Consider the following 16,092-nt stretch of genomic DNA (forward strand, 5'->3'; position numbering starts at 1 on the left):
CCTATCCTAAGCTCTACTGCTTAGGATATGTCATTACCTTCCATTTAGCCTTAAATTGCTGCATATCAAATGTTTTAAATTCCTATAGCAGTGTCTCTATCTTAGTATATAAGACTGCACCTAACCAGTAGTGAGCCCTTTTAAATCTAAACACATTTTTTCTTCTGATCTAAAGGTTTATTAATACTTGGGCTTGTGCTTAATATCAATTTGCAGTCCATTCATTCATTTAATAGTATTTATTTATTAATACGTTTTTTTTTTTCTTTTTTTTGTGAGGAGATCAGCCCTGTGCTAACATCTGCCCATCCTCCTCTTTTTTTTTTTTTTTTTTTTGCTAAGGAAGACTGGTGCTGGGCTAACATCTGTGCCCATCTTCCTCCACTTTATATGGGATGCCGCCACAGCATGGCTTGCCAAGCAGTGCATTGGTGTGCACCCGGGATCCGAACCAGCAAACCCCCGGCCAGCGCAGCGGAGTGCGCACACTTAACCACTTGTGCCACTGGGCCGGCCCAATACATTTTTATTAATAGTATTTATTAATGCCTGTTGTGTCTGCTATGAGCCCAGGCACTGGGTATTATTTAATCACATTAGAATATAAATAGAAAAATAAGCCAAATAGAAGCACTTTTTTTCCTTTTTTTATTTAACTTAGGTGAGCCATTTAGTTCTATTAGGAAATATCCTTTGGAAATATTCACTTACTAGTACTTGACCCATTTCATGCACTATGTGACTCCTCTCTCATTTTGCTTCCTATTGCTAATAATATGGTGTTCTTCATTATTTTTAAATTTTAAGATTTGTAGTTTCAGCAGTTAGGGATCTCTCTTTTTTACTTTTCTGCCATTAACATATACTGTCATGCTTTGCCATAGATTCTGATTTTTATGATAATAATTTTTTACTATTCTTATAAAAAATATTAGAAACCTTTCTTTAAAGAATGTCAATCAGAACTTATCTGCAGACCTGAGAGCTGAGTTGTAATTTAGGTTACTTTTTATAAATGACACTAAGATCTATCATTTCCATTTCCTCATCTGTAAAGAGGCTGGATTACATCGTATTCGGTCTGCTTTCTGCTAATCCAAAGAGGCTCTAGACTGAAAACTTAAATCCACTGTGACCAAGTTAATATTATTTAATTTTTTTTCCTTTATTTTACTTTCTTCTCCTTCCTCATCCCCCCAGAAGACTTTCTACCAGAAGTTGTTTAGTAAGTCACTCACCTTAGACCCTATTTCAAATCCCACTTAGACAAAGCTTATTGTCATTTATAACCGAACAAAACCTTTCAAACAAAATTTAAGTAGAAAAAGAAAATTTGAATTTTATTACAGTGTTCCACATGTATATGTATATGAAAATTATATATGTGCATATATATGTATGTTATTTATATATGCATATCATATAACATATAACGTGTACAGAGAGAGAGAGAGATGGAAAACTCTAACACACATTATGTATTTTCCATTTAGTATACATTTAAAAAGAAAAGAATCTATTCCTTTGCGGTACCAGGGTACGGCTTCTTAGTAAATTAAGTTGTTCAATTGTTGTCAATGCCTAAACAACTTTGAGTGGTTTTGTACTTAAAAAGAAAGTATAACATCTCATTTATTCCATATAAACAGGTAATAGGGCTATTTAGATAAATAACTGAAACATTATTTTTAAGTATTAAAACTTTTTATTTTAACTACTTTTAATGATCGTCCTTATTTAATCAACATGTTATTAATCATTAGTCATTATGATAGATATCATTTGTTGTGCTAGGTATGTTGTTACTCTCAAGATTATTCTAATGTCAGTTTGTTTGTCCCTCTCTATAATTCCCCTAAACAGCTGTGCTTTTAGTTCCTTGTACATAATTTTTTAGTTTTATCTATTTTTTCCCTTGTTAATGGTTTCTTCTAGATGATATTACTAAGGGGCAACAATTGCTTCTTTCTTACTGTGGGCAGCTTCTAAAATACTGTGTGCAACTGGATGTAAAATAGATTCAGCTTTAAGAGAGAGATTAGGTACATCTCTTGATGTGAAATATGTGGACTTCAGACAACTGTTACACAACCCCACAGCTCTAACTTCTGAATGACGGAGAATCAGCTTTTCAGGACTGCTGACCTTTTGAGAAATGGTTATTGCAAATAATGAAAAATCTTTAGTGACTTTATTATTCTTAATTTAAGGAGTTCCAGAAAGATGACATGCATTTTCTTGGCGATTAGTGGCTTAATTTTTTTTTTTTTTTTTAATAAATGGCCTAGAATATCTGTAACAGTTATTTGCTCCTTTAAATTCTACCAGCTACTAGAAGGGTCTAGATCTTGATGCATTCTAATTAACTCCAGTAGGTCTCAAAGTATTGTTTCAAACAGGTGTTAGATTTCTTTCAGATATGGCATTTTATGATATGACAATCAGTGGTTTCAAACCTGGTGACACATCAGAATCTCAGAAGAAGCTTTTTAGAAAAGCATTTTTTCCCCTAGGGGTTCTAATTTATAAATTTTGGGATAAGACTCAGAGCATATATATTTTTAAAAAGCTACACAAGTAAGTATAATGTCAACCAGGGATGAGAATGACTGTGGTAAATATTATATACATACTCCCTGATGTGGGTGGGCAGAGTGGGGTGCACCTGTGGATCACACACTGTTTTCCTTCCAGTGCTATTTAGAAGCCTCTGTAATTTGAGATAATTCAGCCTGTATGCTTTACTGTGCATGCGTGTGTGTGTGTGAAACAGAAGAGAGCAAGAATTTTCCCCTGGACCTTGCTGGTAAAGCTAAGAAGTAGAAGTCAGTAATGGTGTGCTACTTCTTTCTTTCTGTTCTTTCTTCTCTCACACACACATTCGAAAATGTGGGTACCATAGAAAGGTCTATATCTTAAATAATAAGCAGTTGTGAGTAGTAGTGACATTAGGAGAGGGTTGTGTTGAGAAAAGTGCTATGGGGATTTGGGGTGGGAGTGGATGTAGGGGGAGGAGAGTCCTTGGCACCAACAGAGGAGGTGGAAGGACCCTAGAGACAAAGTTGTATTGCTGTCTCCATGGTTTGGTCTCTCAGCCATAGACCTCCCATCTTTGTCACAGCTTTTGTAGCATTCACTCTACTCTAAAAATTTAAGTGTTAATGAAATTTTGTTATTGTTATAAATGAAAACTAAACTCTGTTGTTTTTTCTTCCCCCCTGCTTCTTTCAGATCCCGGTCTCCAGAATCTCCCCCATGCCGTTTCCTACATCGCAGGTCTCTCCCAGGGCTCGTTTTCCAGTCTCCATCACTAGTCCTAACAGAACAGGAGCCAGAACTCTTGCAGACATCAAAGCAAAAGCCCAGCTGGTCAAAGCACAGAGGGCAGCAGCTGCCGCTGCAGCCGCAGCTGCTGCAGCCGCCTCAGTTGGAGGGACCATTCCAGGACCTGGCCCAGGGGGTGGACAAGGTCCAGGAGAGGGTGGTGAAAGGAAAACTGCTAGAGGAGGGAGTCCAAACTCAGAGAGAGTCGGTGAAACTGGAAAGGGCCTCACACTGGAACTGGCAGGAACTGGAAGCAGGGGAGGTACGAGAGAGCTTTTACCCTGTGGTCCAGACACTCAGCCCCAATCTGAGACCAAGACCCCAGGCCAGGCACAGCCTCATCGTGTCTCTGGAGCACAACTACAGCAAACCCCCTCAGTGCCTCCAACATCTGCCATTAGTGGAGCATGCACAAGTGTCCCCTCACCAGCCCACACTAACGCACCCCCACCAGCTTTAGTGAAATTGAATAATGAAAAACTGAATCTCACCAGAGCAACAGCCACAGTGGCCTCTCTAAGCCACCCACAAGGGCCCAGTAATTGCTGGCAGGAGAAAGCACCTTCTACTCCAGCAGATCCTGCTCATTTTACTGCTGATGGCACAATTGAGCCCAAAGCAGGTTCTGCTAAGAATACACCAAACCCTTCAGCCTCAGCAGAAACAAATGCTAGTGCTTCAGTGGATATGACTCCCTCCCCTTTAACATCTTTATTAACAACAGCCACTTTAGAAAAGCTTCCTGTACCCCAGGTCAGTGTAACTGTAGCACCTACTGGATCAGCTCCATCCTTGAGCACTTTGCCAGCAGCTTCTAGCCTTAAAATTCCAGGAATTTCTTCAAATATGAATGGACCCATTTCAAGGCCAAGCTCTAGTATCCCTGCTAATAATCCTCTGGTCACTCAGCTACTCCAGGGCAAAGATGTTCCTATGGAGCAAATTCTGCCTAAACCTCTCACCAAAGTTGAAATGAAAACTGTTCCACTGACTGCAAAAGAGGAAAAGGGGATAGTATCTCTCACGGGCACCAACATAACAGAAAATAGCACCAGAGAGGAAGTTAATGAGAGGCAGTCTCATCTAGCTGTACAGCAATTGGGTAAAACCTTGCAGAATAAGCAGCTCCCCCAGGTTCCAAGACCCCTTCAGCTCTTTTCAGGTAAGGATCTAAGGGACTCGAGCATTGACACACACCAATACCAGGAAGGACTAAGTAAAGCAACCCAAGATCAGATCCTTCAGACTCTCATTCAAAGGGTTCGGAGGCAAAATGTTCCCTCATTTGTGCAGCCCTCCCAGTTCAACTTCACTCACTCAGGTTTCCAGCTAGAAGACATCTCCACAAGCCAGAGGTTCATGCTGGGTTTTGCTGGCAGAAGGACATCGAAGCCTGCAATGGCAGGTCACTACTTACTTAACATTTCCACCTATGGCCGGGGTTCAGAGAGCTTTAGGAGGACCCATTCTGTAAACCCTGAAGACCGTTTTTGTCTAAGTAGCCCCACTGAGGCCTTGAAAATGGGATATACAGACTGTAAAAATGCAACAGGAGATAGTAGCAGCAGCAAAGAAGATGACACTGATGAGGAAAGTACTGGTGATGAGCAAGAACCTATCATGGTGAAGGAGGAGCCCCAGGCTTCCCAGAGTTCTGGCAAGTGTGAATCAAGTTCAGGACCCCACAATAGAGAAGCCCTATCCACCGATGATTGTTTAGCTAAAAAGAATCTGAAGGGAGAGACACCAGTGCATGAGCAAACTACTTTAATCAAGGAGAATTACCTGTTCACTAGAGGCCAAACATTTGATGAAAAGACCCTAGCCAGAGATTTTATTCAGGCAGCGCAGAAGCAGATGGCTCACGCGGTAAGAGGTAAGACAATGCGTAGCAGCCCTGAGCTTTTCAATTCTACGGCCCTCCCTCTCCCTGCAGACAGTCCCACCCATCAGTCTCTCCTCTTTCCACCACTGCAAACCCCAAAGCTGTATGGAAGCCCCACACAGATTGGGCCGAGCTACAGAGGCATGATCAATGTCTCCACCTCATCTGACATGGACCATAACTCTGCTGTACCAGGGATGCCTGATTATAGCCAGGTATCTAGTAACATAGGTGATGTCATGTCCTTTTCAGTGACTGTCACTACCATCCCTGCTAGCCAAGCTATGAACCCCAGCAGCCATGGCCAGACCATTCCTGTTCAGGCCTTTCCTGAAGAGAACAGCATAGAGGACACGCCTTCAAAATGTTACTGCCGTTTGAAAGCCATGATCATGTGCAAGGGATGTGGAGCTTTCTGCCACGATGATTGCATTGGCCCCTCTAAACTGTGTGTCTCCTGCCTTGTCGTTCGGTAATGAGACTGGAAAGAGAACACTGTAAAGGAGGCAGGAAGGGAAGGGTTGACAAGATGTGTTTTTTTGCATCCTTTTGGAATCACAGAAATAAACAGGTTTCAGTTGTCTTAAGAGACAAATGTTACTTAATCAGGAATACAGAGGACAGATCTTTACATTTTAGAGGAAGAGCACCTTGTATAGTAAGTCTGAGTCAAGCAAGACTTTGTGTATTTGTGACAAGTTTGCACTTACAAAATCATGTAAATATGTCACATTTTAACATTATTTTTCCAAGTGTTTAGGTAATAATGTGTTACTTTGAATTCAGATTTATGTCCCACTTGACGTGACTCTGACAAAAGTTGAATGCCATGCATGGTGAAAGGAAGCTGTCTCCCTTCTGTCCTTTCCTAGGAGGCTAGGAAAAAGAAGGAGTGAAGGAATGGTCTGGAGAAATGACCATTCATGCTGATTATGTCTTGACAGTCTGACTGCAGGCTTTAGTAGATTATTCAGCCTTTGCAGGATTTGGATTCAGGGTTTACTCAGTCCTTTTACCTTAGATGGAACCTTCTTAAGTTCAAATTTTTGATAGAGTATTAATTTCACAAGTAGTGTTTCAGACTCTGAAAGCTCTGGCTTGGTTCTTCCATAAACCAGAACTCTTGCCAAGCACTGTGCTTGCAATTTGCGGATTCCTGCTGTTCCCCAATCCCATGCCCCCTGCCCTGAGTCAGTGAATGTGGTCCATGAAGAGTATCCTCTCTGGGCCCCTGTGTTACCATAGCCTGTGCGGGGCAACAATTCCAGCAATAATATCCAAGTACTTAATTATTTGTGGGAGCTTACAAACAGGTTTGAAATAGAAGTATGAAGTTTAACAGAAAAGTGTTACTGATGGGGTGATTTGAACTATGTGTTTTGTTGGGCAAGGGGAGTAAAGGTACAGAAACTGTTAAACTGAACATAAAGAACCTTGGAAGATGATTTTAACACTAGAAACAAGGTAGCCTCTCTTTTCCTCTTCTCTCCCAGCCTGTTACCTAGTACTCTATAGTCATATTGCTGCAGGTGGAAAAGCTCATTCATGCCACATTTGCCCATTTTGGTAAACCTGTTTTGACCTCCCAGGCATCTGAGGAGTATGGAGTAGTCTGTTACACATGACTTTGAACACACACGTGTGCACACACAGAGTAAAAGTCAGACACTTTTCTGTTTTAGAAGAATAAGTCCCCTGTTTGGATTACTACTGTCTATGCACTAGAAATTTCTAACATAAAGGGGCTTCAGTGAATGGCTAAGAGAACATCTAGAAAGGAAGAGAAATTAACTCCAAAGTTTCATTGTTGTCGTTTGTTTTTGTTTATTCTTTTTTGTTTCCTTTTTTGTTGTATTTTTAATCCTGTCTCTAGTGATTGAAGAACTTTTGAGTACATATATTTAGGTCATGGTTAAAGAACTTTAAAATAAATCTACAGTTTACCAGAATTTGGTATTAAAAAATCGGGTATTGTCAATGTGCATCATTTGCATATTGATTTCAAGTTTCCTAATTTCAAGTGTGTAAAGTAAAAATATTACTGCAACCTGGTATGGTTGTCGTCGTACTTAATATTCAGGATGTGATATTTACAACATGCAGGACTGTGTAAACTTGTTAAGTCACATTCCAGATTAGCATAAACTAGGCAGTAATAATCTTTGCTTTGCCCCCATTCGGCTACCCATTCCTCCCCACCCTACCCTCCGCATTATACACTCTTAATACTTTCAAACCCCATAAAAAACTTACTACTTCACTATTTTTCATTTTTTGTTTCTGGTTTTTTTGTGGCCCAAGGCAAATATAGGATTAATATCTGTGTGCTAGTTTCAGCCAAGACAACATGATATCCTTCTAACTTCCCTTTTCTTCTAGCACACACATAGGTAAAAGATACGAAGGCTGCATGGATCCAGGGATAAGGAGTAAGTTCTCTGGCAAGAACCTATAGGAAACAGAAACCATGGTTCTGTTCCCAAATTTGCAGTACCCTGGGTAATCCAAGGGGGGTTTAAAAAGACCTATTGCTAGTTAAAACTCTCCATGGCCAGCTTCTTAACGCCCCACTTTACTGGCAGGACTGAGGGCTGGTCTGCATGCTAGAAGTGGTTGAGTGTTTCAGAGCTGACCCCGTGCTAAACATTAATTACCAATTTGGATTGGTCAGTTTTCTTCTTCGCACCTTTCCTGTCGTAGAAAGTCTCTCCTCCATGGTTCCCTTAATCTGAAGATGGACAGACTAACCAGGAAAGGAGGAAAGGCATCAGGGATTTTCAAGTCCTTTTAGAGAGCAAACCATATTGTGCCTCTGCATCTTGACCCGGGCTCTTGCAGATAGATTCTAAGCATTACTTTTCACCAGATTCTCTTAACAAATAATACCCAGCTAATAAAATATTTGCGTTTATGAATGCCCCTAAAACAGAAGTTGTCAACTAAGTACACTGCCTCAATGTTGACCAAATGAGAGAATAGTTAGATTTTCTTAGATTGGTAGTAAGTTGAATACAATCCATTTATCAATTTGTTTCAAAACACTGGTTTCAAGTAGAAAGTCATTCATCTTATGAACTGAACACAAAACGAAACAAAACCATTACAGTCTGGCCCTTTTGCAAATGAAGCAGTAGGAACAAGAAAATCTTTAAATTATTAGAGTATGTACTCCAGTACCTTTAAAGCAGTTTTTATCTTAGGTTTTCAGTTACTTTACCTTGCAATTCAATCGGAAATGTTTCTGATAAGTGCTAAGCTTATTTTCATGGTATTAAATTGCACTATTTCCAGTGACTAGTCAGGCATTGTGCCTGGTGCTTATGCCTCTAGGGGATGCTTCTTGAGCCTTCAGATACCTTCCACTGAAGGTCCCCTGGGGTAGATTGCATTAAGGATATATCATCTCATGTTCTAAGTTGTCTAGTAGAGAAGGCTCTCTTGAGTCTTAAAGAATTTTGATTAAAATTCTCCATCCTATTAAAAAATAAAGCCAAATAACCTGGAGTTGTTTGCCCTACTTCTGTTCGTTAACCCCAATGCTCAAGATACTGAAGCTATCTGTGGTATCCTATGTAACGTCCTTAAGAATAAGATTTGGCAAATGGGAAATTTTTCTTGGGGTAGGGGAAGCATACTTGCGTGAGCTGGGAAGGCACACAGATGTAGCTGTTTTAGGAATTATCTGAGATTTAAATAAATAGCCAAAGGAAGACCTCATTGCCTTCCATGTGAAGGTGTAAATTCATACATATTAACAACCTGACATTTACCATCCTAATTTCTTACTGTTGCCTTTCTCCACCTTAGAGTCCTTAACTCTTGGGTGAAATGGCTTGTTATAATGAGGAGGTCTTCTCTGGTCATTGTATCGCTATTTATTTCTAGAACTCACTGTCCATGAGCAGTGCCAGGATTGTTTTCTCTGTGACCCAGAGGTTTCACTTCACAGCAAGGAGAGAAAAGTCTCCCTGCTGCATTACAACAATGTGCTAAGTAAAAAACTTGGCCAAGGGTAGTTTTCAGCTCAATTTATAGAATAGTCCAAAGAGACTCAGAAACATGATGATAGGCAGGGATCTTTCCTACCATGTTTCAATACCTACATACCTATTGAAAGAGAACAATAGGTAAAACATTTCCTAAAGTTGAAGTAAGAGCTTCATAGATTCTTGGTTACTTTATTTTTTTTAATGCTTTACATTTGATACAACTATTAAAGATCAATTTTAAAAATAGCTTTCCAGTAATATATTTTAAGTAATATATATTTTAATATCTATGTAAAAATTGACAGTGGAAGACTTTGAATTTCTCATATATGGTATGTTTAATGTAGGACCTCACTGTTAAGGCACAAATGATTTCAAAGGAGGTTACTCTAAAGACACTCAGATTATTTCCAAAAAACGCAATAAGGGGAATGGTTTTGGAGTTTATTTTTTATTTTAAAAGAAAGTTGACTTATTTGCCACAAGCTATTTTTTTTTCCCTTCTAGCTATAAGTTTGTACAGACTGGTTTGGTAAATGATAAACTTTTGTGTCTTTTGCCTTTTTAAAGGAATTGTTAACATTGGAATTGAGGGTATGTACAGAGAAGTTGGTGTCAACACCATTTAAAAATTCATATTTTTTCACAATATAGAAAATCATTTTACATAAGAATTTTAAGTATTTGCAATAAATATATGTATATAGATTGTATGTATTCATATATTCTTATTTTTCATTTTATTATTAAGTAAAAGATAATTAAAGTGAAAATAAAAACCTTGGAGCTTTTGGTGAATTTTGAGGTCTGACATATGTCTGAGAGTGTTGTGGGTGAGGGTCCTCAGTTGCCTTATGCTACTATTGGAAGATTACCACAGATTGTATAGAAGAGAGTAAAATGAGGAATTTGGTGATAAATCAGGGTAGCGTATTTCTTTCAGAACTCGAGTAAATATTAAATTCTCCTAACCTGCTTGTCTCTATGTTTTTCCTCTTGAACTGTTGTGTCTCCTAACCACCTAATGTTACTGGGAAAGTAAAAAATAAACAAGAAGCCACAGTACATTCTTTATTTCAATGTGCCCATTGTTTGCTTCTAAAACAAAGAATGGTGAGAAAATATCTCAGTGGAAAAGACAGGTTTTCCTTTCTCCACAGTGGTTAATAATTCATTAGCAAGCATTCACTGCCACCACCTTCCAGGCTGTAGAGGTATGTGAAGAAATAGTCTCATGAAGATAATAGAAAACTTTTTCTGTTTCCCAATTCTTCTCTGAGAAGTGAGTTTCGTAGCCAGTTTTATGTCCTTCCTGATTGATCTGGAGAGGTAGAAGAGCTAAGAGAACTTGAGTTTTCATCTCCCTAGTGTCAGGAAGGGCATTCATGGAAATGACAGAACCAGTTGTTAGGAGGGGTTATTTGTCCCGAGTCCCATATCTAGAGATAATCGGGAATCCTGCTGTCCAAGAGAAGAAATTTTGTGGTGGAAATACTTGGTCTTAGGATATGGTTGAGCAAGCAAAATGATACCTAAATAGTCTTTGGAAATAAAGGATATATAGCCCATTGTTTAAAAATGCATAATATATAGATTTATTAATGACCTGAAAGAAAAATTAGTAAGGTCAGAATTTCAAGAATGTGTCTTAATGACCCATGAAACTGACTTTAATTGTAGTTCACTAGTTCTCCCCATTATTGCTCAGCTGTGGTTATTTTCATTGATAAGAATAACATTTTGGGAATTAATAAGGATACATAGAATGCATTTCAAAAGACAACCTTATTATTTTTCAAAAATTTCAAACATCAGTGTTGCCCAAAGACATGGAAGATAGTTTAGCCGTCCAAGAGAACAGCACTCTAAGTTGTTGCTGAAGATACACTAGTTCTAAAGGAAATTTAAGTCTCAGGGAACATGTGCATCTTCATAATTCCCGTATATAATAGGAATGAAGGTGGAATACTTATGTGTGTGTGAACCAGTCCATAATGACCATTTGCAAGAACACAGATGCCCATGTCTAGTACATATTTAACATTATTTAAATAGGCCTCCTACCTCACTGGAAGTAAAATTCATATTCAGGTAATGACATAGGAATCTAAAGGTAGAGAAGGTCTGCAGTTGAGTGAGAAAGAGCAATATACCAGAACACAAACAGCTTCAGCATGGATCCCCAATGTTCATTTATTTACATCTTAGAGTCTTAGAAACCTGTGGTCACTGCTGTTGATGCTACGTGATCACAAGTGGTCTTCACCAATCAGAGATTTGCATAACGTTTGTAGCTGTTGTGTACAAATCATGTTATTCACTACAAATATTTATTGAGCACCACTATGTGCTAAGCACTGTGCTAAAGTTCTGGTTATGCAAGGGTGAACAAAAGCAACCATGTGCGTTGTAAAAGGTCTTCCTAAAGTAGTAACCATGCAGCATGTGTCTAGTTCAGGGCTCAAGGAGTAATATATGCTGCATATTCCCCAAGTCATGTTGGATAAGATTTACCTTTTTTGAGAACTATCATTGGAAGATCTAGAGTTAATAGAAATTTCAGGAAATCTCTTGGTAAAAATCTAAATGGAAGAGAAAGAATCAGGCCGAAAGCAATCCCTTTCGATTAATTCTGGTCAGTATGTCAGTAAAGATGCTTTATCTTATGTTCAACTAATCATCTCAAATAACAATTGGGTAAATGGTGCAGCTGTCTTGTCACTGTTCAAACCCAAAAGCTTAAACGGAGTAAAAAAAACCTTGATTTTCATCTTGTAGTCTGGTGAGAAGGCAGTGTATCCCTAAAGAGGTGTTGCATCCCTGTATTTCCTCCATAATGGATAAAATTACTTTAGTGTTCTATTTTATTCTAATAATCTAATAGAATGGGCTTTTTTTCCATCTCTAAGTCACAGAACTTGAATTACAAGAGGCTTTAGCAAGACCCTAGCCTTTTTTAGTGGCCTAAACCCTAATTCTTAGTTGAAGACTTTCTGGTAGAAAGATTTTAGAAAGATAAATCATTGTATTTTGTTGGTGCTTGCTCTGTAATTTTCTTTACTGTTTATCTTTAACCTGGATTATTGGATTTGCAACTTAAATTCTGTATGCCAAAATATCCATGTTCACCTTTTAGCCAAAGAGGTATTAGGTGTATTCCACTATGTAGTAGAGTCTCAACTGTCCAGGAAGTAGGAGAGTGGATATTTTATATTTTCTTAGTGCTTGGTAACCTTAAACAGCAGGTTGGGTTTCTTTCATAGAGACTATAAACTAAGGAATCTCTATACCTCCATGTAGCTTTCAGTTGTAACCTAAAAAGAGAATCCCTAGAAACATTTCCTTACCATGAAAGGACAGACTGAACCTGGAAGGGAGACCAGAGATGATCAGCTGTGGAGATGAGCTGTGACTAGATAGTGGGTCCTCCTGAAGAATAACTTCAAACTCAATGTTCCTGGCTCTTCAAGCTCAAAAGAAGCTAAAGGGAATTTTAAAAATGTATCCTGATTTTCATCTTGACTGCAAAACTTAGAGAATGCCTAGGGGAGAAGAAAGGTAAACCCAAGGTTGGATTTAAAATAGATTTAAGTAAACTATGAATTAATCTTTTACTGATTTTTTTTTTTAGGTTTTGGGTTCACATAATACAATGTTGAATTGTCATGAGTGTATTATGAAATTTGATTTGAGACGTTTGGGGCTGAGTAATGGTTTTCTATTGAATATCTAGTGGGAGCTTTTGCTGCAGATCGGGTTTTAGGGTTGTGCATCTGTGTTAAGTGGTGCAAACGTTGGCTCATAAATGCTATTAAACCAATGTGAGTCAACACAATTTTATTAACTTTAATCATGGATCTTTTTAAATATTTAAAATTCAGATTAGCCCAATAAAAAAGCAATGTATTAAAGGTTATCAAAATATCTGAACATACTTTAGAACTATTATTTCACACACAGCCTATGTCCTTCCTATGGAAAGTCTAGTACATAAAATTTTACGTTTCTGGGGTCAGTTCTTTGCAAAAACTAGTGTCTAATGTTTTCAGATACCTCGAGCTTGGAAATGATAAAGTTGGACTTTGACCCTAAGTAAGTGATTCTTTTCATTTTAGGTTTTCAGGCAGTAATAATATGAAGACTTCAGTCATGACCCTAGCTGAACCTATATGTAATCACTTTGCACAAGCTTTAAATTAATGAAACTCTTCCAGTCTTGCAAATTTGGTTTCCCCTTTGTTGCATAAGGGGATAGATTCTGGGCTGGGTAGGACCTGATAATTTGTTCTCTGATGATAAACTACTGATTGAAGGGCGAGTTTGTTCTTAGAGAATTCATGAAATTTCTAGAATCCATGAATGATCTAGAGTACATGACAAATGAAACTCTAGAAATTAAAAACTTTTCTGTTAGCCGTAAGTGCTATGACCTATTTTTTTAAACCCCATCTTAACTCAGTGACTGCATCACACCTTAAGACTTTTACCAGCATCAAGAGAAATCAGAATGGAAGAAATGACCTTGGGTTGGTGGTGTTCACTTTAAAATCTTTGTGCACATAGGCCTTAGCACTTTGACAGATAAAACTCTGCCTTTTAGCTCCTTCTCACTATTGTCTTTATTCCTCTCACTTTTAAATTGTTCCTTTTATTGGTCGTATAAAACTACCTTCTTCAGAATTGAATGTATAATAATGTTTCTGCACATGGACAAAGTGTATTTTATCTTAGAGTCATTTTATGTTGAATAAAGGCATACAGTTTTACTCTAGCGACTGTGCCTTTTCTTTTCCAAAAAACCAGACACCATGTTGAATGACTTACCTGCTTGTTGCCCCTTCCCCTGCACCCGATTGCACAGTTGTCCCTGGGATCCTGGCTAAATTTGTGTACTACAGAGAGTGCCAGTCTCTTCAGGCAACACTCGAAGTGGTTAAAGAACTCAACATGAGCCAGAAAGAGAGTGTGTATTTCAAAAATAAAAAGGAAACTCATGCTACAAAGCTATAATAATTGAAACAGTGTGGTAATGGCATAAAGACAGGCATACAGAGCAACAGAATGAAATAGCCCAGAAATAAACCCTTGCATGTATGGTCAAATGATTTTTGACAAGGGTGCCAAGACCAGTCAATGAGGAAAGGGCAGTCTTTTCAATAAATGTTGTTAGGAAAACTTGATACCTACATGCAAGAGAATGAAATTGGACCCTTTTCCTACACCATATACAAAAATTAACTCAAAATAGATCAAAGCCTAAACATAAGAGCTAAAAATAGAAAACTCAGAAGAAAATGGGGAAAGATTCAAAATTCGATTTGAAAATGATTTCTTGAATATGATGCCAAAAGCATAGGCAAGAAAAGAAAAAATAAATAAAATGGGTTTCATTAAAAATTAAAAGCTTGTGTATCAAAGGACATTATCAGCAGTGAAAAGGCAACCCACAGAATGGGAGAAAATATTTGCAAATCATGTATTGGATAAGAAATCAATATTCTGGGGCCTGCCCGGTGGCGCAAGCGGTTAAGTGTGCGCGCTCCGCTGCGGCGGCCCGGGGTTCACCGGTTCAGATCCCGGGGGCGCGCCGACGCACTGCTTGGCAAACCGTGCTGTGGCGGCGTCCCATATAAAGTGGAAGAAGATGGGCACAGATGTTAGCCCAGGGCCAGTCTTCCTCAGCAAAAAAAAAAAAAAAAAAAGGATTGGCAGATGTTAGCTCAGGGCTGATCTCCTCACAAAAAAATTAATTAAAAAAAATCAATATTCAGAATATATAGGGAACTCCTACAACTCAACAACAAAAGAACAACTGATTAAAAAATGAGTAAAGGACTTAGATAGACATTTCTCCCAAGAAGGTATATACAGATAGCCAAAAGGCACATGACAAGATGCTCGATATCACTAATCACTAGGGAAATGCAAATCAAACCCACAATGAGATACAACTTCACATCCATTAGGATAGCTATCATCAAAAAAAAAGAAAACAGTGTTGGCAAGGATGTGAGAAAGAAATTGGAACGCTTGTGCATTACTGGTAGAAATATAAAATGGTGTGACTGCTGTGGAAAACAGTATGGTGGTTCCTCAAAAAATTAGAAGTACCATATGATCCAGCAGCTTCACTTCTGGATATATACCCAAAAGAAATGAAAGCAGGGACTCGAACAGACAGTTGTGCACCAATGTTCATAGTAACGTTATTCACAATAGCTAAAAGGTAAAACAATCCAAATGTCCATCAACAAATGAATGGATAAATGTATATACATACAATGGAATATTATTCAGCCTTAAAAAGAAATGAAATTCTGAGACATGCTACAACATGGATGAACCTTGAAGACGTTATGCTGAGAAGTAAGCCAGATACAAAAGGACAAATATTGTATGATTACACTTAAATGAGGTACGTAGAGTAGTCAAATACAAGACAAACTAGAATGGTGGTTGCCAGGGACTGGGGATAGAGGGGAATGGGGAGTTTGTGTTTAAAGTTCTGGAGATGGATGGTAGTGGTGGTTGCACACAATGCGAATGTACTTAATGCTACAGAACAGTACACTTAAAAATGGTAAAATTTTTGTTATGTATATTTTACTGCAATAAAAAAAGGAAACAAAGTGGATAGAGAAATAAAACTTATGTAACATTGTCTTTTCTGAGCAACCTGAGAAGGTTAATTTAAACGTGGTTTTGGTTGCCGGCCCGGTGGCACAAGCGGTTAAGTGCGTGCCCTCCACTGCAACGGCCCAGGGTTCCCCAGTTGGGATCCCGGGTGCGCACTGACGCACTGCTTGTCGAGCCATGCTGGCGGTATCCCATATAAAGTAGAGGAAGATGGGTATGGATGTTAGCTCAGGGCCAATCTTCCTCAGCAAAAAAAAA

The 16,092-nt window shown here is 38.5% G+C and overlaps 1 protein-coding gene across 2 annotated transcripts in view; it reads left to right on the plus strand.

The window, feature by feature from the left end:
• ASXL2 (ASXL transcriptional regulator 2) overlaps positions 1–13,964 on the plus strand; it is a 150,403-nt gene extending 136,439 nt beyond the window's left edge. For both annotated transcript variants that reach the window (XM_058551638.1, XM_058551637.1), the window contains one exon: positions 3,232–13,964. In XM_058551638.1, coding sequence (XP_058407621.1) covers positions 3,232–5,685 — 2,454 coding nt within the window. In that variant the 3' untranslated portion in view covers positions 5,686–13,964. The remainder of the gene's footprint in view (positions 1–3,231) is intronic.
• The last annotated feature ends 2,128 nt before the right edge of the window (positions 13,965–16,092 follow it).

Source organism: Diceros bicornis, chromosome 12, assembly GCF_020826845.1.
Source record: "Diceros bicornis minor isolate mBicDic1 chromosome 12, mDicBic1.mat.cur, whole genome shotgun sequence".
Taxonomy (NCBI): Eukaryota; Metazoa; Chordata; class Mammalia; order Perissodactyla; family Rhinocerotidae; genus Diceros; species Diceros bicornis.